Source organism: Engystomops pustulosus, chromosome 3 (assembly GCF_040894005.1).
Source record: "Engystomops pustulosus chromosome 3, aEngPut4.maternal, whole genome shotgun sequence".
NCBI lineage: Eukaryota > Metazoa > Chordata > Amphibia > Anura > Leptodactylidae > Engystomops > Engystomops pustulosus.
Genome location: NC_092413.1, coordinates 36645527 through 36670708, shown reverse-complemented (window position 1 = coordinate 36670708; position 25182 = coordinate 36645527). Strand labels below are relative to the sequence as shown.

At 39.4% G+C, this 25182-nt stretch overlaps 1 protein-coding gene across 5 annotated transcripts in view; it reads left to right on the top strand.

Moving 5' to 3' along the window:
• Window positions 1-25182, top strand: part of PLCB4 (phospholipase C beta 4) — a 233484-nt gene that overhangs the window by 103488 nt on the left and 104814 nt on the right. For all 5 annotated transcript variants that reach the window (XM_072140486.1, XM_072140488.1, XM_072140487.1 and 2 more), the window contains 5 exons: window positions 7226-7326; window positions 7797-7877; window positions 9717-9776; window positions 11415-11558; window positions 23431-23510. In XM_072140486.1, the coding sequence (XP_071996587.1) occupies window positions 7243-7326; window positions 7797-7877; window positions 9717-9776; window positions 11415-11558; window positions 23431-23510 (449 nt within the window). In that variant the 5' untranslated portion in view covers window positions 7226-7242. The remainder of the gene's footprint in view (window positions 1-7225; window positions 7327-7796; window positions 7878-9716; window positions 9777-11414; window positions 11559-23430; window positions 23511-25182) is intronic.

Sequence of the window (25182 nt, the reverse complement as noted above, 5' to 3'; positions counted from 1 at the left end):
CGCAATTTGGTTTTAAATTCCGCAGTTTGTCCGAATCAGTCAGGTTTTCCGACATCCCCGTCCCCCGATTTGTGTCGCATGCAAGCGACACAATCTGATTGTGTGCGCTAAAAACCCTGGGCAATTCAGGGCAAAACGAAAAAAAAAACGCGAAACCCGACGAAAATGTGGCGTTCGGACCCTTAGTAAATGTGCCCCAATGTATGGAGAGCTAATCCCTACACAACAGGAGTAGAACGGCTTTATAGCTGAGATCGGTCCGTGAACCATATTGAACCCACTCTCTGGGTATATACATATGATGCGCAGCTTCACTAGATTTAAGTGTCTGATGCTGAATGAAAAATATGGCTTAGTTTAAGACTGGACTGGGCTGGACTCACAATCTGCCCAAGCAGGTATATTCTCGGTGGGCCGCTCATAAAGAGAACTGCTCTGATAACCTCTTGTTCTACAAAGTTGTTGGTGCAGATTTTTAGCGCAAACAAGGCTAGAGCTAGCCTTAATGTTTGATCCTTCATCTGTCCTTTTGTAAGGTTTACAAGCTCATGGCCAGTAATTGCACCTATTCCTCCGATTACGCTACTTATACTGTAAGTGGAGGTGCATGAAGGGGTGCAGCCAGCAGCGGGTTGGGCCAGCACAGAGCGTTCTTTTCAGGCGTCCGCACTCAGCCTGTAGCCCGCGCCCATTCAGGTGCAAATTGTGCGCAATTCCACATCAGGCTGCACCTAGCGTAGAACTACCACGCTATCACATCACAGCCATTCCTGATTTATGAGAAGCGCCAGTGTATGATAAATGTGGCCCGATGTGAGTATGAAGATAACTTTTTACCATTAATTTTACACAAGGTGTGTATATATAAAGTGTGTAAATATCTCTATTGTAACAATTGTAAATAGGCACGTGTTCTCCATTAATATTTATTCAGCAAACTATGGAGGGCTGAGATGGGCTCTGATATCACATGCACAATGTAAAGTGCAAGTATAAAATATATACACATTTATAATATGTATGCACAATAATATATACACAACCACACACAAAGATATAGTGCATCTAGCTTCCATAATACAGTTGTAATAGCTGAGAAATTCATTTCCAGTCTCCCAGGAGTCAATATGAAATTTATAACCAGCCGGATACATATATACTGTACACATTGATTTTTATATTGTTAATTCACAATGTTGTTTATGTTGAGCCACGTTCAATTTTCAAGTGAATAGACGCGGCCAGCTAAAGGTCTGTGTCACAGTGACTCATATGATTAATGAGAATCTACCATCCACTATCAAGTGTCTCGAATAAACCTGTACCATCAAACAGTGAGTCATCCCGCCGGACGGGACATATTTATAGCAGGCGTGTAATATTGCACCATGATGTTTATTTGTCTCTTTCCGACGTCTCCTTTTGTTTTGTAACAAAACACTGACAGGGTTCTGGGTTCCAATGTTCGACAATTACGATTTTCCTTTACCTGGGTCATCGGTGAGCTCATCCTTTATGTTGGTCTTCTTAGTATTTTTGTCTCCATGTGTTATCGTTTTATTATAAAATATTTTTGAAGATATAGTATAGCTACAGTATACAGGTGGTTGGGTACAAGATAGGTTCTACATTGACCAACGATACCATAAAGTGCTAATTCCTGACCTTATGGTCATGTGGAACCCCTTATAAAGAAGGCATTGATAAAACACTTACTTATGCTATATTCAATCGAAGACATCTTGAATGAAGAAATTATAGCTTCTAGGAAACTCTTGTAAGGTCTTTTGAAGAATTTCTGACCAAGCTTAAAGGCACTCCAGGATACTAGAGAACCATAATTGGTACTCAACTCAAGTGTCTCAATCTTCATTTTACCTTGCTAATGTTCTATACTCCATGCATTACTGTTTATGTAGCATCCGATTTTACATCTTGCTGCTTTCTCCGGAATATTCATTCTTTCAAATAGCGTCCATAGAATTGTGCCAATAAAAGGAAAACTCACCTAGTAGAGTAACAGTGATCATTAAAGGAGGCGGTAATCTATGTCTAAGATGTCACCCCATGTTCACTTTCCCATTGTACCTGGTGCCGAATAAACCAACTCATTTGGGATTTGTATCTGTCTACAACTGTAAAAATGTTGATGCCACCAAGTCAATTATTGGCTTGTATTTCTCGTTTCTTGGGTTTGTATCAGGCCAGGGACAACTTGAAAAAATTCACAACGCTCTGATTCCTTGTGATCTGAAGACAGAGGTTTCCATGAATTTAGTTCCTTTCTCTTGGAGAATAACATTGCAGCAAGTCGTGCGTATCATACAGTTGTATACACTGCTCAGTTCAGCCGTCTTGCTTTTCTCCCACATCGTTCCCTTTGGGCTCAATTTAGATTTGAACTTTCTTTAATAGACTTGTTTTTGTATTCTCAGTTCTTTTTCCGAAAAGTATACATTTCTGTGTATGAGAACAGTTAGGCCTCATGCACACATCCACATGATGGCAGTCACGAGGTAGATGAAAAACCTGCAGCTAGCTCATGGCAGCCATAGACATGCATTGCAGGCGGGCACAGTGCGGTGAGAACGCAGGACCAATTTCTGCATGGATTATGGCACGGCTGCTCAGCTTCCCTATGGAGAGCGCTGCTCACCCCTCCTTCCGCAATGCGGCTCACTGCACACCTCTGCTAATGCGGATGTGTGCATGACACCTTATTCAGGTTACTTTCTTAAAGGAACAGGTTTTGGGCCCTCGAACCACCATCATACCTCCATGCACCTGGGGTTTAGAGTCCCAAACCTTTTTACCTTGCCAGTTTCAGTGGGCATGTATTCGAGATTCCAGGGGGTAAAGGCGGGTGGGGGGTGGGGGGGTTCGGGGAGGCAGGTGCCTTGAATCAACCGGAATCCCTCCTCATACACACTGAGTAGCTCATGATAACCCTCTTCACTGCACTTTTGTACAATCTTAAGCATGGAGTACAGACCATGGAAGCACCCACCGCCTTTACCACCTGGGACCTCCTTTACTACATGAAGGCCTGCTGGAAGTAGGGGCATGTAAATCGTGTAAATTCTGGTCCCCCTGGACCAATAATGTAAACACTGGTCTGTACCGGATCCCTCCTTGGACATTGGTCCCTTACTGAATGGATCCATCAAATAAACATTGGTCTTTGTTCTTGTAAATTTTAAGTCATTTACACTTTTACGTGTCATATTGTCGTTTGTAAACTTTCTTGTCGTTTCAGGACACACAAATGAATAATTTAATCTGTGCTCTGGTAATGAATTGAAATTTGGCATCTCCTCTAAGGTCCCATGTTTCGGACTAGATAAGATCATTTAATTAGACCAATGGCACAGAAACTTTATTAGTCCTGTAAATAATATTGAGGAGAGCTGTGCAGAGGAGGTCACTGGGTTACTATCTTCATGGTATACGGCTAATATCTTGTGAGCTGTCATAGGAAATGATCATTTTGTTCTGCATTCCAAATTATATCTTATCTATAACCTCCTTCCTCTGTGATTCCTTTAAGGCATTTACTAGTTTTAAGCAAATAGAGCGTATATAATTTTTTAAATAGACATCACTTTTCCTACCATGTAAAGTTTTAGTTAATACAATTCTGGATCATCTTTTTGTATAACTGTGTTGTGCCCTTTCTCTGTTATTATTTTTGTCTATGTTACCAATTGGGGTAAATCTCTGCAATGATTGGTCAATATAGGACTGTACAGGGACACATCCCTAACTGGTAACACCTAGTTGGCTGACTACTTAGAAAAAACCAAGCCACCCAACTTTGTGGCACCATGATGATTATTGGAGGTAGTTAAGATGAAAGGAAATCTACCACAGGGATGCAGTGCTTTTAACCCAAGCACACTTACATCATTGCCTGATCAGGATCCGTTCTTCTTTTATGCTTCTGATAGTTTAACTTTTGAGAAAATCAAAATTTTCAGCTAATTATCCATGCTTCCATTCAGCGTCTTTGCCGGCCTCTTCCCTCCATAGCCGCTGTCACGGCGTGAACAATTCGGAGCCAGAAGAGTCTTCTGTGATGTAGTCAGGAACCCCTGAGGCTCATTTGCATCATTTGTAAGGCTACATTCACACGAACGTATGGGGGACGTATATACGGCCGACGTATATACGGCCGATATACGTCCCCCATACACTCCTATGGGCGCACGGCACCCTACGGGAGCGGTACGGTGCAGCACACGTGCGGCACCGTACCGTTCCGTACCCGGGAAAAAGATAGGACCTGTCCTATCTTTTCCCGTAATACGGGGCCGTGCGCCATAGGTTGCTATGGAGAGGGGCGGGGGTGAGCTGCGCTCACCTCCTCCTCCTCTCCCCGTACACTGCCGTTGCCCGCTACGGTACGGTACGGGCGGGCAACGGCAGTGTGAATATAGCCTAAAGACGTTTTTCTCAAAAACAAAGTTATTAGAAATAAAAATAAGAATTGGGAGGTCATTGACCCCCTAAAACCTTGGGCCCAGGCTGCCTCTCACACCGCCCATATTAGAATCCACTAACGTGTATGACCGATTCCCTCCTGGAACTCTTTTCAACTTCAATATATTATTTGAACTTCTCACACCACAGAGGCCACACAGTACTCTTCTAGATACAAATTGCAAATTATTCAGCGCAGATCAGGCTAAATATGTTAATAAATATTAACGATCATACCTACATTTTTTAGTCATTAGTCTTTGTGGAACTGACATACTATTTCGTATACCTTTCAGCTTCCTTTTTGTGCCCAGCTACTGTGTGTAGAATTTAGTTGTTATATTTGTAACTTTTCTTCCTTTGACATTCAGAATTTTGCATCCACAAAATAAACCGATAAAAAAGGAAAAATAAAAAAATAAACGATTTCTTAAAATCATTAACTCTTTTGCAAATTAGACTCAAAGTGAAAATTGCGCTCCCACTTTCAGCTAAGCCGGGAGGTCATGCAGGGAAGCTGTTTAAAGGGAAATGTTCTCTAATGCATCTTTCCATCCGCCCACAGATGTAAACTAATTAAGACTGGATTTATGGTCCCAGGCTTTACTTTGATTTATGAGAGAGGCAGCTTTCAAGAAACCGATGCTGGTTGCCAGGATGCGTCCAAACATAAATATTAAATCACGGCATATTAACCATGTAACTGGCCAGAAACATGTGGTGCAAGTAATCATGATAGCTTTTTTCTCAATATTTTTGTTACTTTTCATTGTGTGATATTTTTTTTTCAATTTCCAATTGGCAAGAAATTAGGTTGGAAAAACACAGTTTTGGTGATTCATTTCACATGTAGCTGAGCCGACTGTCAGCACTGCTACATATTGGGGAAATAAGAACTTTGTGTATCATATATCAATATAATGCACAGATTTTAGTACCCATCAGAGTGATCGGTCCATGGCACGGCACTCGTCACAGCTAGACTGATCATGGAATAATGTAAAACGGCCGTAGGGTTTTTCTAGGACTTACTTGTACTTCTTTTACAATAGATTGTCCTTATCATATCAATAATGTCCGATTCCTAGCAACAACCTTAAAGAGGTTGACCACTTTCATCATTGTATGTATTATTTGTGTAATGAAAAGTTATCAATTCCTCACAGTTTCCTAGATCTCCTAGATCCCATCCTATAGGAAGCTTCCTTGTTTACTTCCTGTGGATAGAGACCAGTCTCTGGTCATGTGATGTCACACAGGTGCACGGCTCGTTATAAGACACAGCCATACACCTGTGTGATATCACATGACTATGGGCCGGTTATCGTCCACTGGAAGTAAACAGTGAAGCTTCCTGTTGAATGACAGCAGACACAGGTCTAGAAAACTATGAGGAATTGATACTAAATTATATCATAAAATTATATATCCTTTCATTATACAAATCCACATTTGGGGAAGCATAACTGTGTAGTAGCATTTCACTTGAAAAGTTAGATAACTTCAGTACCATCCCCTACTTTATGCCCCACCCCCTTTATACCATGCCCACCCAGACCCAAATAAATGTGGGTTTGTGCATCTGATGATCTGACAATTAAAATATATATGGAACTCGGAACCTTTCCTCCTTTTTTTTCCCGGTGAATCGTGAATTATGGTAGCAGTTGTGCCTCTAGACATTGTAGTAAGGCTTTAAGGAAACATCAGGCACCTTAAATCATCCACAATGATAGGTCATCCATGTTTAACTATTAAGAAACCTTTTACAGACAGTCCCTGGGTTGATAGTCTCTGTAGGTTTATTATCTAAGGGAAGATTTAGCTTTAAAAAAAAACTCTTCCAAAATCATAAAAATGAGCAGAAAATTCATATTTGCCGGAGATGAATCAAGTTTTAGGGATGCAGGGGGAGTGTTACTTCAGATTGTCCTATCTTTGCTTGTAGACTACCTAGAAACATCAGATCACATCTACAGAATCAGAGAAATAGGCAGTGCCCTGTGTTCTGTCACTACTGGTTTGGCTCACAATAACTGATGCAAAAGACTGACAACAGCAATTCAGTTCAGTTTTAAAGGAGGCTAATTTAATACTTGTGATATTTCTACACGGTGGCTCCGTGGTTAACACTACAGCCTTGCAGCACTGGGGTCTTGGGTTCAAGTCCCATCCAGGTCAACATCTGCAAAGAGTTTGTATATTCTCTTTGTATTTGCGTGGGTTTCCTCCGGGTCCTCTAGTTTCCTCCCACACTCCAAAACATACTGGCAGGTTGATTAGATTGTGAGCCCCTTTGGGGACAGGGACTGATTTGGCAAGATCTGTACAGCGCTCTGAAATCTGTGTGCACCTTATAAATAAAGGAATTATTATTATTATTACCTTTGATCATCTTAGGGTACAGTCTTTCTTACTTAGCATGCTACATCCCGGCCATGTTAACTGTAACGACAAGCATATTTTCTTAGGTTTATTGCGGCTCCCTAAAACACTGGATCTGAGGAACCCTTTTATTAGCTCTTATACCTCTAGGAAAGCAAAAAAATATATATTAATGACTCTCCTGCCTAATACAGATTACTAATAACATTATTAATTTATAATAATATATTTATACTAGATTTTTGGGGTTTATCATTGTAGTCCACATCATATTTGCAAATGGGTTGAAGACCGGAAAAATTATGTATTTGTATCAGTCTAATCCGTACACATACGTCTTTTTGTGCGTTATATCTTCCAGACCTCCCTAGAGTAAACATGGCCAAACCTTATGAATTCAATTGGCAGAAGTCCGTTCCCTCGTTTATGCAAGATGGAGCTATGTTTGACAGATATGAAGAGGTAAGTGACTGAATGGCTTATTGTAGTTACTGAGACATATCTGTAATGAGGACAGAACTACACAAAGGATACTGTGAAATCTGGTGCATTTATGTATTTGTCCTGGAAAATATCATGTGTATGTCACTTTAGAAGTAATGCAGGAAAATGTGCTGAATGTAGCTAATGATAGGACATAGTAACAATACAGTATATCCAGTACAATACGTTATAACAATAAATAGATAGATAGAAGATAGCTAGTAGATAGATAGATAGATAGATAGATAGATAGATAGATACATAGATAGATAGATAGATAGATAGATAGATATGTAGATAGATAGATAGATAGTAGAAAGATAGATAGATAGATAGATAGATAGATAGATATGTAGATAGATACGTAGATAGATATGTAAATAGAAAGATAGATATGAAGACAAACATGGTATGATATTATCTTTAATTAAGATTTTCTCTTTATTTAGGAATCATTTGTGTTTGAACCAAATTGCCTCTTTAAAGTGGACGAGTTTGGCTTCTTTCTCACATGGAAAAGTGAAGGAAAGGTATGTAGTGATAGAGGGTAATTTTTTAAATATCATTCTACAAAAAATATTTTTAGACAACCTTTTTCTCTTTGTGAAGTGTAGGTAGACCGAGGGATATTATAGTAAAACCCAGGATTCCCCTGTTACCCAGCATATTTTGACAAACTTAAAGGGAACTGGTCACCACAGTTTTCAAAAAATACAGCTAGTGACAATTCCCACAGAGCCCTATTAACTAAATGACATTCTTCTTTTAGCAAAAAATAGTTTCCCTTACATATTCATAAAATCATGTTCCATTACTCCTCCTCACAATTGAGTACTTCATGTCATGTGGCCAGGGTAATGTCAATAAAGGTCCTTTACCCACTAACATTTGCAAAATGTACCCCATGTATGTATTTGGTCACATGAAATCTCAGCATACCTCCATGGACTTTTTAGCTAAAAGAAGGGTTAATAGGGTTCTATGGTACCTGTCACTGGCTTTATTTGTGAAAAATGTGGTGACAGGTTACCTTTAATGAAAACCAATATGGCTATCAAAGAGCTCCCAAACAGTCTATTGTGTGCAGGATCAGGGGCCCTTGCTCTCTTTTTTTTAATGTGTCATACAATGTCCTCATTATTAATCTTTACACTGCTCCCCCAAGCCTTTCAGTGCCCCCATGATCAATTTCTTTAAAGTGACCCTTGTGCTACATAGTTCCCCATCTTTAACAAAGTAGCCCCTAGCTCTCCAAGGCCTCACTACCTTCATTTTCCTGCTGGAGACCAGCTCTTTAAAGGGAACGTTTCAGTCAAATTAACCCCCCAAAATGAAATATATTTATAAGCCTTGTGCAAATGACTTGAGGTGAGTCCGATCAACTTCTTCCCTGAAGATGAGTCCAGCTTATTCATGACTCTTCTGCACAGTCACGTCTTCCAATCCTTGACTGACGACAGCCCATATAATTACACCTGCTAAAAGAAGAAGGAGATTAATAGCCACCCATCCCCTCAGTTCCATCTTTATACTTCTCGTGGAACTGTACAGAAGCTTGAGAGAGAAGCTGGCAGCAGTTACAGGATGTGGTCTCTGTACTGGGGGGGAGAGGGCAGGTACTTCATGTAGCTTAGAAAATAAGTTCTGACCGGAGCTCCCGATTCTCTTGCTTCTGTGTGTCCTTCTTCCTCCAATATGTCAGTGACATATTGGAAGAAGAAGGACACACGGAAGCAAGAGAATCGGGTGCTCCGGTCAGAACTTATTTTCCATGTTATACAATTTGATTTAACTGGATCAAACCTTGACTGTTTGTAGCTCTTGAGAGAGGTGTGCAGCACATAGCTGTTATTACTTATGTAGCTGCACAATAACTACAAATGCAATGATTTACAATGATTTGCAATGTGCAGGAGGAAAGATGGGAGGGATAACCGGGAAGTCTTTGCCTGGCTCAACTTCCTTAGTCAGAGTGCCAAAGCTCATTTTCATAACAAAGTAAAGGTTATTTTACAATAATTAATGGATGGATTCATAAGCTAAAGACTGGGATGGAATCCTTGTGCATTGCTCTAAAAGCTAGTGATTCAGTATTTAAGTTAAGTTAAGCCTTCTAGTTCCCTTTAAAGCTCAACTTTCTCAGTTCTTCCACCGAATCCTATTGTCTCGATCCCTACATTGGATTACATGATACTGTATACCTTTAATAGGCTTTTTAAACTCAACAACCACGTTCACTATGGATCCAATTATCTTCTTGTACGTATAAACCTCAAGCATTTCTCATCAGTTGAGATGTGTGTGAAAATCCCTGTACGCATACTTCATAAAAACTTTCTTCCAAAAACTTTTCCAATTTTCTATTTTAGGAAGGCCAGGTCTTGGAATGCTCTCTAATCAACAGTATACGTTATGGCATCATACCAAAGGTAATGTCATCTGATATACTTTTTGCATTTCACACAAAACCTCATTTCTTTCCGTTGTTGCGCCGGTTTAATTAACTGTTATCTAATTTTGAGCATTTCTATTTTTCCTTTATTGTGTGAAAAAAATGAGAGATAAAATCCTTTAGATTCTTTCATGGCTAAATAAGACATTAAAGGAGAGGAGATCCAGCCCAGCTGAAAGCTGATAACTCATAAGAACTGCAAATGACATCAGAGCGTAAGCGACCTTATAATAATGAGCATGAAATGTCACATACTAAATGTCATAAAGAACCATTGTACTGGATGTGTAGATGCCACCTTAAATCGCTGCTCTGAAAGAAAGATAATTTCATGTGGAAAATGGGAGATAAAAAGAGAAAAAATGAAATAATCGAAAGAGAAAATGTTTCTTACCACTCTTTCCATAGTATTGTAGAATTAAAAAGTATATAAAAAGCGGGAAAACTCAAAATAGCGTCTTTTAGATCTCCTGTCAGTCTGAAGTTCAGGCCAGATAATAAGTTAGGTAATTTTATGGTGCACGGAATGCTGAGAAATCGTATGCAAAATCAATTTTTACAAAAATTCCAAAGAATTCTGCTCTTTAGTGTTAATATACCACATATAACAAAAGCATAAAGCCTAAGTCATAAAACATGATCTTAGGTAAGTCTTTTAGATTACATAGCTGTGTATTCAGCCCAGGAAGAACCCTCAACTCTCCATGCACATGGATTCGCAACAGTACGGTAAGTGAATTCTGAATCGGGAGAAGGGGATACATCGCTGATAGTCACCTCTGCTAGTGTTGCCTCTAAGACTCAGGAGTGAGGAAACTGAACTACCAAATACCTCTATCTTTCTGAATCTGCTGGCAGTGGATATTTGGGACGTCCCTGTGTATGGGCAGCTTGTAGGGTGAAAATTTTGGGAAAATTGCAGGAGTGCTCAAATTCTAGGATTGAAAAGGATTGAAAGGTATAGAATTCACACTGTTTTTTGACACTGTGCAGATAAGATTTGGTAAAATCCACTTTGATTTGAAAGTGCTGGATATTTTAAAAGGGTTGTGCCCAGTTTGGATCTAATGTCGATAGGGGCTAAAATGCCAATAAGTGAGGGTCTTATTTTTGGGATCTCCACTCAACACAAGAATGGGAACCACCAACAATATAGAGATCACTGATCCCATTCTCACTAATGGGTGGAGCATGAGGTTGAGTATCCATCCAGCTCACGTATCTCCGACACTCCCATTCAATGTCTACAGGAGTGCCGGAGATAGCCAAGTGTTGTGTCATATACTATAGAATGGAGCAGCAGAACGCATTCTCCATCTTCTACTCCATCAATTAGTGAGATCGAGACCCCATGTTCTCTGCTCCTATTTTCATGATCGGGGGGGGGGGGGGGCACTAGCAGACGGTACCTCACCAATCCTTTGGATTGGGAATAACTTTAATAGGTGCTACTATCCCTTCAAGGACAGAGGTAAACATTGGTTATTTTTTATTTTAATATCACCTGGGAACAATGAAAAAAAAAAAAATTGATGACAAACGTACCAACTATTCCCATTTGCTGTCTATAGAATCAGGAATATATCAATAAATTATACTTTCTCTTCCACTCTAGGATCCAAAAATACTTTCTGCTCTGGAAACTGCCGGGAAATCTGAAAATGAACTAGAGGGCCGGATAGTATGTGTCTGCTCGGGCACCGACCTGGTGAACATCAACTTTACGTACATGGTAGCAGAGAGCGTGGATGTAGCTAAGGTATCCCTCAGTGAGCAACGCCGATGTTACTCCCATGGTTGTGTGGATAACTTGTTATGGTTTGGCAAGGACTGATTATTATAGTAACAACAAACCACTATGAGCAACAAACAGAAGAGATTGTCAAGGCCATTCACTTGTCTTGTAATAAGGGAAAGTGAAGTGTCTTCTTATTGGTGAATAGATTATGAAGAGTATGCTCATAGAGGTTATGTTTTCGTCTGGAAATAGGGTTGAGGACTCTATTTTTATCTCGATCTCCACTCTAGATCTGTATATATGTAGTGCACAATGAAGGATGGGTATAGGATAATGGCCGCATCATTGTTTCAAATCTTTCAGATTGTATGGACATATGGCAGATGACAATATGTTTGTCCCTATAACCGAGGAATCCATAATACTCTCAGTATTACACACACAAAAAAAGGATTCTCTCTAATAAACTTTAAAAATATTTGAATTTAAGGGTTTTTTCAGCCTTGGTATATTGATGATCTATCCATAGGATGAATAGGACCCCTGCCAATAACCCTCTTCGTAGTTGTCCCTACAAAAATACAAAATTTCTAGAATGAAAAAAAAACAAAAAATTATACACAAGGACAAAAAGAAAATGCCAAGCACTGAAATTCCTTTTTTTAGTAAATATACAATACAGATTTAATAGATAACAGATTTTCCTTTGTTATTTTTCCTGAATATATATGTATTAGAGGCCAGCTACCACCAGGATGAAGGGTTGTAAACCAAGCACACTGACATGCTGGTGTGTGCACCCTCTGGCAGGATCTATTGTGCTTGTATCTTTTTATGCCCTTGTTTTTAAGAATTAAAGGTTTGAAAAATTATGTAAATTAGCCTGAGGGGCTCCAGGCTCCATTGACATCTATAGAGCCCAAAGCCCTTCAGATTCATTTGCTTCGTAAAACCAAGGTCCTTAGAAGCTAAAAGAAGAGCAAAACCTGACAGAGGGTGCACACACCAGCATGTAAGTGTGCTTGGTTTACAATTCTTCAGCCTGGTGATACATGTACTATAAAGGGAACCTGTCATTAGAAATTGGCCTAATAAACAACTACCATTATGTAGTCAAGCAGCTGAACAGTTTCTAGATCATATTCGTTTGATGGCCCAGCTTGGTGGCATCAACAAATCAGGGAGGAGGAGACTTTAACACTGAAGTCAAGCTCTCTATGCCTCTGAACACATCCACCTATGTGATTGACATAATGCGCCAGACTTCAGGAGGTCTTGTCAATCATGTCCTTGAATGCAGGACAATAAATTACAGTAAAGGGGGCATTCTAAGGCAGGGAGAGCCTGACTTCAATGTTAAACTCTCCGCCTCCTTGACTCCATAAAACCAAGTAACATCTCACTTCAAAGTTGATTTTCTGGATGATGCCACCACACCTGACTATGAAACAAACATCATCGAGATGCTGCTCAGCTGCTTGATAACATGCTGCTAGTTTTTCATTCGGACAATTTCTGATGACAGGTTCCCTTTAAATGAAAAACAGGTAACATCATTCTTCTTCTTAACAGAGGACTATGTACCTATCCAGTTTGCGATTGCACCCCCACAATTAGTTACACCCAGGTTTTAATTTAGAAATTAGAGGATTTATACATTGGCAAGATTTAGATATAAGATTAGCATAAGTATTTAATGGATAGCACATATGTGTTTACATTCTCAGGCAATAAAGGAGTTAATAGTATTGGACTCCTATTTACTTTTACAAAGCTGAAGTTGTGTGCAAATCAGTTTTCATGTCATAAAAAACATTTGGTGACATGTATCATTTATTTTACAGCAGTTTCTGCTGAAAAAAATTTCATTTTTTATGTTTTTTTTTTAAATCTTTGTGTCCATTTTCCTGTGATTCATAGTAGATGCATTTTGTTCCTCATAACATTGAATATGTTTGCTGTAATATATTACATTAGTATTGATCAGTACAAAGGAACAGATTGCTAATGAAGCTTAATTCCTATTGATGTGATTATGGTATCTATGGAACATGTAAAAGAGTGATGAGACGGAGGGTGACTGTCTCAATGTAATGCAGTATTGCTTGAAGTCTGCTTGGGTTTCCCTTCTCCAAATCTGATTAACTGTTTTATTAAGATTGCCCTATTGATACATCCCCGATTCGGGCTTGTCGATACAGGATTCCGACTCCCTCCCAAATTTGTTTCATTGATATATGGAGATGGCCCTATTGAGTGATTGGGTCAGATCGGGCAGGACTCAGCTGCGTTACCCGGAAATTAGAATAAATTGGGTAACGAATATGGATGGTATGTGAAATCATAGCTGAAAGTAGCTGCTGAACCTGATCCCGTCTCATCTGTCCCTATCCTTAAAGAGACACTGTAAAAACACTTAAAGGAAACCATTTGATTTGATGCAAACATACCTTGAAAATGCTGTAGCTACACTGATGCAGGATCATATCTTGTTTAATCCCTGTGCTGAGTGGTTTTGCTGATAAAACAGATACAACATTATGATAATTAAGATCTGTCGCTTCTATGGCTCCTTCAATGCTTGGTTCAGCACTTGTCCTAGCCTGTGAGTTTTTCTCTGAAGGAGAGGTTGATGCAATCACTGTTCTCCCTGCCAGAAAGAATAATCAATTGTTGCACCATACCCCAGCTGCTGTGTATGAGTGATCCAGCTCAGGTTGATTAGTCATGTCTTGACTAACCTCCATTTGTAATTACAAGCTCCCATGTGTATTGTGTTTGTGTCATCCAGCCTGACCCAGCTTTCCCAAGGTCCTGAATGTTATGATTGTTTTTTCAGCAAATCCACTCAAATCAGGGATTAATCAGGATATGCTGCTGCATCAGTGTAGCTACAGCATTCTCAAGGTATGTTTGCTTCATAATGCATCAAATCAAATGGTAGGTTTCCTATAAAGTAGGGAGTCAGTAGGGATTAAATGTCTGTTTTACAAACAAGAAACCCCTGAAGGGGCAGTATTTGGGAGTTAAATAAAGGGAGTGTGATACTTTAACGTAATAAATGTGACTTCATCATCGACAGTACTTTGAAAGTGGAATGGTCTAGTAGTGGATGGATGTTGCAGAGGGGTAAGTATAGAATTTCCTTTACTTAATCCCCAAATCCTGCCCCTTCTGAATTTATCAGAATAAAAGAAGTCCCATAGTGCATTTTACCAGTTAGTGATACATTTCCCTCTATGATTACAGATCACAATGAATTTCCAGAATACATGGGTCTCAGTAGACCACTCATGAAGCCTTTGGCGCTTCTCACACATTTCTGCTCCTGGGAATTTCACACTACACGCCAGGCAAAAACCCATCGATTTGATAATCTGCACAGAGACTTTTCACTCTAATCTGAGACTTTTGTTACAGGAAATCTTATGCATAATTAAAAGGCGGCATGTTAGCTTCTATTATATCACATTATGTATATAGTTGAATATTTTTTTTTGTAGAAATCTTTAAAGGGAAGAAAAAAACATATTAGGGTTATATAAGTTTTTGCAGGACATTGACTTGTAGCAATAACAGCAATCAGCCGATTTAAAGGAACTCTATCAAAATCACACATGATAAACCAGGGACACTTACTTATAAACCCAGGCACTGTGACTATAGTAATCTTCTTATATTTGTTATTCATGGCCTTCTGCTTTCTAAAATTAACTTTAAAACTTATGCTAATGAGACTAAAGGGCTCCTTGAAGTGTTACCAGAGCCCCTCTATGCTGCAGCTTTATTGGCTGTTACACTGTGCAGTACCAGCTGTTACACTCCTGCACTCTGTGAGGCTGCAGCCTAGAGGGACTTTGGTAACGCCCTCCCCTCTGGACCCTTATGGCTCATTTCATACATATAAAAGTTGATTTTATAATGAAGGGTGGTATGGGTAAGAAATATAAGCAGATTGCCACAATCACGGTGCCTGGACATATAGGAAGGGGTGCTGCCTGCTTTATTATGCTTCATTTTGATGGTGGATTTCCTTTAAATCTACTGATTGTTGTTATTTCTTTAACACTTATATATGTTTTATTTTTCTCCCACTTAAAGATTTTTACTAAAAAATATTCATCTATCTATCCATCCATCCATCCATCCATTTATCTATCTCTATCTATCTGTAATATAATAGTCACTTACATGAGATTAATGATATGAAAGGCAGCATCATTTTTAGGGGAGGTTTAAATTTCACCTTTTACTAGAGGCAGGACTGTGTTAGTCTTAAAAACCTCAAAAACTATTTTGCTTGGAATTGTAAAAAGCAAAAGTACTAAAGAAAGCTCAGTAAGATGTAACAAACCCATCAGGTGAGGGAATCCTGATTCAACTATATTGTTGCCTTCCATGCCCGAGGTCTTAGGTTCAATACCCCACAGGGGGTAGATTATAAAAATTGCTTAGAATGTTTAGAAGAGGCAAAAGAAGTTGTGTCAAATATTGCAATTTTAAGGACCATATATTAGAAAATTGGTTACATTGCAAATAGCTATTATAACTAACTCCTGTAATACAGTATTTGTGAGACCTGATTGTTACCGCATGATAAAATACACTGAATTATCAGGCCACACTATACTATAAATTCAGGGAATGGGAGAAATTAGCAAGGTGGTTTATTGTGTATCACACGGGCTCAGTATTATAATGGAGCTACGATGACTTGTTAAAGTGTATTTCCTGAAGAAACAAGGAAATGATCAGGTTTCCAGAATTGAGTCTTTGAGAGATTAGACGAGGTATTATTCCACTGAGACACGGAGTGAGATTGCTCTATTACACAGTTATTTCCCGAAGCTTGTCAACATATTGCCACTACAAGTTATGACAAGCAGGTGTAATAGGTAATGAATATTCCCCCAGTTCTCCACTCTCATTATTTTATACTTCACATTCCTGTTCTTCTCCAGGTTATTGTCCCACTGGGGGCAAGAGTGAAAGGCAAATTGGCATTACTTAAAGCTTTCCATCCAGCCTGGCAAAGGTCATCTAAGGTTAGAGGAAGGGTCATAGGGATTAATCTTGTTGCAGATGGTCACCAGCTTGGTCCGAAGAGGCAGAGCCAATAGAGTCAAAGAGGATAATTCATATTTCCAATCACTGTATCCATCCTCATGTAACCTATTATATCTGTGCAGTGGAAACCGCATAATAGAATAGCCTGGAATAGGCTGTATTTATACTATGTGCGCAAATTATGTGTAGCATGTACTCAATATATAGACCAGACATATGCAAATATATAGTTAAAGGCAGTCTACTATAAGATTTGCCATACAAAGCTGCACTAAGTGTTAGATATTAGCACTGGACAAGTATGTAATGATATTTTGTGATTGTTGTTTGTAGTAGCAGGACTGTGAAAATGCATTTATATTCCAGGATTGTAGCTGGACGTGGAGCACTTGAGGGGTCTCTTCACAATGCTGTTTTCTTAGATCCTTGCATTCAAACTGTTCCCCTGCTATAATATCTAACCAGAAGCCTACTCCTGCTTTCGGTCAAGGCAGAGATGAGGGGCTGTGCTGTGAGATATCACACACCAATATGCCAAGTCCTGCTACAATCGTGGAATATAATGCATTTTTCTAAGTCCTGCTGCTACTAACAGCACACACAAAGGTAACACAGATCTCCAGGGCCAACACCTAACACTGTCTGCAGCTTTGTATGGAGAAACTGCTGATAAACTCCATTAAAGGGAACCTAGTCCTTTTGACTTGAAGACCAATTCCAATAGCCTATAGCGTGTTAATTTAAAAAATGCTTTTGTCAGCAATATGAATCAATTCAGTGCTTTTTAATAGATTATTTTACATTACCAGCTGCCATCAGCGTGTTGTGAATGCTCAATTCCTCCTCCTCTCCCCCTTACTCATGGCCCTCTCTCTTCTAAGGCTTTCACCAGTGAGAAGGGAATGAGGACGGCTCGTGCCCTTTCACTGCCCTAGTGTGGGACTCACTACATGCTGCTGGCAGGGAGGTGGTAATGTAAAATAAACTATTAAAAGCACTGAAATAATTCATATTTATTGCAAAAGGTATTTTTTAAATGAACATGCCATCGGGGCTATTGAAAAAAGTCTGCAGGTAAAAAATACCTCCTGGATTACAGGTTCCCCTTAAGTTTTTTAATATAGTAAGACATGTTATCACATTCAGGCTACAAGTCCACCTTACATTGGGTCCATAGATTTGCTAATGTCTTTTTATTTTAGCTCTTCCTATCCTAAGATCTAAGATTTTTGTTGTTTATCCCATGTGTGTCTGTGTACTGCCAACTAGTGGTTACTTTGTATACTGTATCTTTTCATTGGTTGTAGTTTAGCATTTCAAAATATAGTTTTAGATATATGCAAAATCTGACTCTTTAATCAAATTAAAGGTAAAGGTAAGCTAAGCTAAGCATGGCCAAATCAGTGGACACCAAGAGCTTACAATGTAGTGTGAATGGAGCCTAATAACATTACAATGGCTTTTTCTTATCACACTAGAATAAAATGAAGCCCTCTAGTAATAAAGGTAATAGGATCCGCTGCTGCTATGAAAATTAAATATTAAAGCTGCACATAATAGCTAGTAAAACCAGAGACTCCTTGTGAAGCTGATTGATTTGTGAAATGAACTTGCGCCGGGTTACCTGATGACATGATTGGATTTTTGCCACCATTGCAGGCTTGTTTTTCCTTTACAGCTCATATTCAGTAAATCTCCCCCACTGAGATGTCAGGCTGCAGTCTTGCGGTCTACAGCTGTCACTCAATATTAAAATCATTCGCGCTCCCTCTCTGCTGTATCAAAATTGCGGAATAAAAATGCAGCAGAAATTGGACGATTTCTGTATTTTTCTGGTGCTTGTGGAATGGCTACGGAATTCCGCAGACATTCCGCTAAGTGCGCAGAGCCTAAGGATAGCTACACATGGTCAGGATCTGATCAGTATTTGTATGCCAAAATCAGAAGTGGAAACTACACATTTAAAAGGTATAAGTGAATAATCTGCGTCCTTTTCACGTTTTGGATCATTGCTGGTTTTGGCTTACAAATACTCTGTGCAGATACCCTAAGACTCAACAATTCTCAGTCCACTGCCCTTATACCCACCCTAGTCAGTCTGCTCCTCTCTATACCCCACTACATCGCCCCACACACATCCTAGAGACATTTACACTGTACACGCCCTAGAAGGAAAGATTTTGTCCACATTTGAACAATTTAACCAGGGGCGTAACGATTGCGGTTCTAGGGGGTGCAACCGCGACCGGGTCCATCAGAAGACAGAGGCCCACCGCTGTAACCATTAAATATTTGCTGCGAGCCTCCTGCTGACAGCCACGGGCCTCTAATGCAGCGCACGTGCCAGGTGCAGGAGCAGTGTGCTCCTGGTTTGTGCCCTGCAAAGCACTTTTCCTGCAGCTGGGGTCAGTGTTCATAGCTGCGCGCCTAAGATATCTGGTAGGAGGATCAAAGAGGCTACTGGGGCATGGAGTAGCCACGCCGTGTAGCCTCATGTCCGGCTACTTCACGCCCCAGTAGCCTATTTAGAAAATTAACATATTAGGGAAATAAAAGTTATAAAAAGATTGCGGGGACATGAGGCACCTACCACCCGATTTACCTTAATAGGAATATGGTAGGTTTTCTTTAAGGGTCAGTGTCGGACTGAGGTTTCTTAATTCTTTCTGGGGGCCCACCTTTTAAAGGAAACCTACCACTTCAAGTGGTAGGTTTCTTTTAACAAACCTTATGAAATAGACCCTACTAGCCTCCAAATAGGGTTGTTGTCTGATGTACCTTTTAGGCTCTAGCATTGGGTTAGAGCTTGGGCCCACTAAAGGATCCTCTGATACTCCGGTGGGCCAGTATGACACTGGTCAGGATATTGTAGAGGTCTATACCAGAAACTGGCAAACTCGTCTGCTTTGTTGCTCTACCAGACCATGCCCACACAAAAAATGTAAAAAGAAATTAACCAAAAACTTCCAAGGCTTCAGGGTCAGTTGTACACTCCTGTTGGTATATTTTACAAAAGCCCCCTGATGTTTGCTACTCATGTATTCATTAGCCTTCTGTTCTAAAGATGTGAAAACACCACATTCACCTCTTTGACAATTGTAAAATATTAACCTGTTAGTTGTTGCACAGTTTGCCTCTCTAGTTTATCTGCAGACCTTGAGCAAGGTAAACAGCATCTCAGTATTCAGGGCCAGTATCAGGTCATCTGAGGTCAAATGTGACAGCGCTATTGTGTAGTCCTACTAACGATGACCTCTTAAATGTGTTTTGGGTATTATACTACCATAGACTCTTATACATATCCCCCCTAACCTGTAAAGTACAATCTAAGATTAGAGATAAGTGGACTTGAACTTTCCCTACTGGTCTGGAGTTCTGGTGTGTCACGACAATCCGGACATACTGCCCGAATGTTGGCTAAACGGCCAATCCAGCAAAGTGACGGCCCTAGAAACTAGTCATGGCTGTGATCTGGCGGAAAGCACCTGAAATGAAAGTTTGGGACTGCTCATCCCTATCTAATATTAAACTTGATGGTCAGAAATACACACTGTATTCATAGTATAAACTATTGGGAAGACAGTAAAGCAAAATGGTGAAAATAAAATAGATAAAAAGAGATGATAAAAATATTAAAATGTCAAAACGAGAAAACAGAAACTTATTATTGTGTAGAGTAATTTATTGGCTCTACGCCACCCCCTAATGGCAGCTCTAATTATTACATATGTCCACATCATTTGATTTAAGGAATAATAAAAAAAAACATTAAAAAAATCAAGTGCTTATGTGATGTAGCAGTGCTGATTATATAATCCGGGTATTGTAATTGGTTTAATGTAAGGTGAACAGAACAAAGAGATAACATATGTACATGTATGTATGTGTGCCTGCATCCAAGGCAGTCGGGCATAAATCAGTAAGACCTCAATGACCGTCTTAAAGTATAAGTAGGTAAGAAAATACAATCTCCTTGGGTTGCGGGAGACAAATTAGAAATCAAATGTGTCCCATGAGAATGTTCACCTGTAGTTTTAATTCATGTGGTTGCCTTGTCTTGTATTTTATAAATACTTTCATTAGCAGTACAGTCAGGTCATTGTACTGAATATTCTGATATAACCGAATATAAGTCTCTGGACCATGCACAATACATGTGTACAACCCTGTGCTAACCAGACTCAGCCTAGTTATTCACTTAGTGGCAAGGATTTGACTTACAGACACCATATAGATGCATAGAAGCGTCACTAGCTTCCCAGCTGCACCATTAAACTAACAGTCTAACAGAACATGAACTATCCTTTTAGCATTCCTTCTTTTAAGTGGAATCCCTTCCATTCCTCTATTCTATTTAAAAAAAAAAAATCATCTCCAAAATCATATGCAAATGAGCTGAGAAGAGGCTTTTTTTGACTGAGATAAGTCACTTTTAGAGTCTGTGAGGGGACTGTCACTTCAGGCATCTATATATCTAAAGTACCTAGGTCTGTTGTTGTGGTATCATATAAGAATCTCATCTTTCAAATAAATTGTGGTTCTGTGAGTTTAAGAAGAGGAGATATATGCAGTAAACGAAAATAAATGGGAACATCTAACACCTAAAAAAAACACAAAAAAAGATAACGGCATCTGAAGTCACAAAAGTGTCCCTCTTAAATGATTATTAAGTCCTACCCATTGTCTAAGCCCAATCCCTCCATCAGTCATAGGCAGAAGGCCAGCTTTATACATGACTAGATATTCACATTATCAGAATTTTCTTCTTTGAACAGATATGTGTTGGCTTTTTGGGTCTCATCGGCCCTGAGCAATGAAAATTGGATGCCTGACTGACTCTTCATATAGTAGGAAATGACAGATAAAGAAATACAATAAATACTGTATGAAAATCTGCCATTTGGGATTTTAGATTTCATAGAGTTCAAAATAACCATCATGTCGAAGGTTACAATGGACATCATACTGAGATATATTTATGGACAATCGATGAAACCATAAAAGATGCTGCTACGCTACAGAAGAATAAAGGCTCTGAATTGTGCCATAACTTTACCACAAAAAAATGCATGAAAATAAAAATGACTATTGTTGTAGTATGTAAAATATGTTTGTGATGCCGTGTATTGTTTCTGTTCTCATTGACAGCTTAGTAAGTTGTATGTTATTAAAGTCACTACTTTAATCTGCCACATGGATGTAGTATTTTACACTTTGCACCCTTACACACTGGTGTGTGTCCCCCGAAACCAGATCTATTCTTCCTTTGTCTTCTATTGGCCTAGTTTTGAAGAAAATTGTCTTTCAAAGTTATGCAAATGACCCACAGGGGCTCCTTTCTACATCACAGAAGCTACCTGAGGCTTGGTTCGAATGCTAATTATGACATCACCAGCTCCCTGACTGGAGAGAGGTAAGTGGGGGAGGGTCATAGTGCCAAACAGAGGTGTGCATAATCAGCAAACGTCACCAGAATGGACATGGACAGGAGCCCATGAGGCTCATTTACATAACTTAATCCAATTTGTTTCCAAATTGAGGCCATTAGAAGATATAGAAGAATGGATCCTGTTTCAGGGGACACACAGCAGCGTGTAAGTGTGCAAGGTGTACAATACTTCATCTATGTAGCAGATTTCCTTTAGATTTATCTGCAATTTCCTTCACAGCAGTGCACTTCTAAATGTTTTATTAATTGTTTATTTCCTATAAAAGAAGGTTGGGATGCATACAGCCAATCTGTCAAATTGTCAAATTTATGCCCCTAGCTACTTTTCATGGCTGTGACAGGCCAGGGAGACGTTCCCAAATCCCAAACCTGAATCCACTCATCTCTAATCTTGATTCAAAGATTGTTGTTTAGTTTTTACAGCTCCCATGCAGAAGTAGGAAATAGAGACTTGCAAAAAGTGGATATAGTTTACAGTCAGAAAATGTATGTTTTTTTTGGTTTCTTTCTCTGGATCATGACACCCTGATGTAATATATGTACCTATTATTTCCACTTTACTTTATTACAACATTCCATTATTTTGATAGCATGTAGTAGTATAGTCGAGTCTATGGGGCAGATTTACTTGTCCGGCCCATTTGCGATCCAGCGGCACGTTCTGTGCGGTGGATTCGGATCTTCCGGCGATTCACTAAGGCAGTTCCTCCGACGTCCACCAGATGTCGCTGCTGCGCTGAAGTTCCCCGGGGTCCGCCGGAATGCACCATCCTATACCTGGTGAAGGTAAGCAGGTGTCCCGCGACACTTTTTTTTTTTTTTTAAATGCGGCGGCTTTTCCGAATCCGTCGGGTTATTGTTCGGCCACGCCCCCCGATTTCCGTCGGGTGCATGCCGGCGCCAATGCGCCACAATCCGATCACGTGTGCCAAAAACCCGGGGCAATACAGGGAAAATCGCCGCAAATTGGAAATAATCGGGTAACACGCCAGGAAAACGCGAATCTGGCCCTTAGTAAATGACCCCCTATGGGTTGGATCTTGGCACCCCTCTTTGAGGATGTGGGGAAACTTTTGAGATCAATGCATCTTAGAATGTAAAATTAGAAGAATGTTGAAAACTTTCGGAAAGTACTTTTCTATTTTCAGCACTTGTAAATAAAAAGGGTTATGTTTGCATTTGGGCCTAGAATCCAAGTGTAAAGCATCTTCACGAGACTTATACTTGTTCCTGTATTTGTATGATGATACATTATCCAGTGTAAAAAAATGTTTTTGAGTTGTAAAAAAAAATCATTACATGTCTTGCTTATGTTGCATGGTATGTCTTCTATGGAGTGATTTCCTTATTTGTACTCTGTGTTTGTATGTCTTTCAGCAATGGGTAGAAGGGCTAAAATCTATCACGCATAACTTTAGAGCCAACAACGTCAGTCCAATGACATGTCTCAAAAAACAGTAAGTGTCTTTCATATGTCTGTTTGTTATTTGTATTTAAATTATATGTTTATATTGTATATATTATTCATTTTGTTACACTGATGTCATTAGGCCTAGGAAGTATATACAGTACTTTACTTATATTTTCAGGAAGAATAACTGGGTAATTTCATAGAGTCTAAAAGTCTCTATGTCAGAGGAGATGGCAGGTTCCTTTAAAGGGAGTTTACCTACTCCTGACTGTGAACTCCTACAACTATTTAGGACACTCTATAACAGTGATGGCAAACCTTTTGGAGCCTGAGTGCCCAAACTTCAACCAAAAGCCACTTATTTATAGCAAAGTGCCAGCGCAGCAATTTAAGCAGTAATTTATTTCTCCTTGTTCTTTGACAACTTTCAATCGTTTAACCTCCTAAAGACACCAAAGCAGTTGAAAAGAGGAGGGCAAATTCGCCTATCATTGTAGGAAGATTCTGCAGGAAGATTCTTTGAGCCCTGTCTGGTGAACTTCATGCTGGGGTGATGGCCTGGGTGCCCACAGAGAGGGCTCCGAGTGCCACCTCTGGCACCAGTGCCATAGGTTCGCCACCACTGCTGTATAAGATTTGCAGATATAGCTCTCCTGTTTGTTAAAGATATGCCATTTTAGAGAAAAAAAATTAATTTATCTTAAAGGAGTGTTCATTTTCAGCAAATAATTAATATTGTTTCAGTAATGAAAAGTTATACAATTTTCCAAACTTTCAATATCAATTCCTCGCTGTTTTCCAGATCTCTGCTTGTTGTCATTCTATAGGAAGTTTCACTGTTTACTTCCTGTGGATAAAAAAAACAGTCCCTGGTCATGTGATGTCACACAGGTGCACGGCTCAAAATGAAAATAGAAAGCGGATGTCCAAGGGAAAATTCTAAATTCATATATTCACTTTATTAAACACATCAAAGTGCAAGGGTAAAAACATTTAAAAAGCACATTTGAGTGCTAAAAGACAAACTAATGTCCCCAGTGCATCACAATATAGGGTAAAAAAACAGGCAATATTTACAAAGGATAGAAGAATGTGAGTTTGATATAAGAAATACAAAAATACAAACACAAGTGTGATATAAAGCATAGGTAAGCACTGGGGACAATAAGCCCCACGTATTCCACCTGTCTATGCAGGTTTCCTCAGGGGTGCACAGCTCGTTACATCACGGCTCTGATTACTCTCCGTGATATTAACAATCTGTGTACCTGTGTGACATCACATGGACCAGTTATTTTATACAGTAAGTAAACAATCAAGCTCACTGTATGAATCTAGAGAACCACGAGGAATTGATACAGAAAGTATATTGGAAAATTATATAACTTTTATTTACACAAACAGTATTGATTATTTGCTAAAAGTGGTGTGCCGGGCAATTGTTTATTTACTGGTGGGTGAGTTGGCAGGTGCCAGACTTCCTTTAGAAATCCCCATGAACAGTGGTGGTTGACCAATGGCACAGGTGCTAGAGGTGGCACTCAGAGCCCTCTCTTTGGGCACCCAGGCCATCACACCAGCATAGTTGCCATTCAGGGAATCTTCCTGCTCTCCTAAGTTATTAACAAAAATACAAAATTTCACAGATATAATTCTAACCTGTCGCTATCAGTACTGCTATTGTGTGTTTTGGTTGGCATGGGATACAACCATAAACT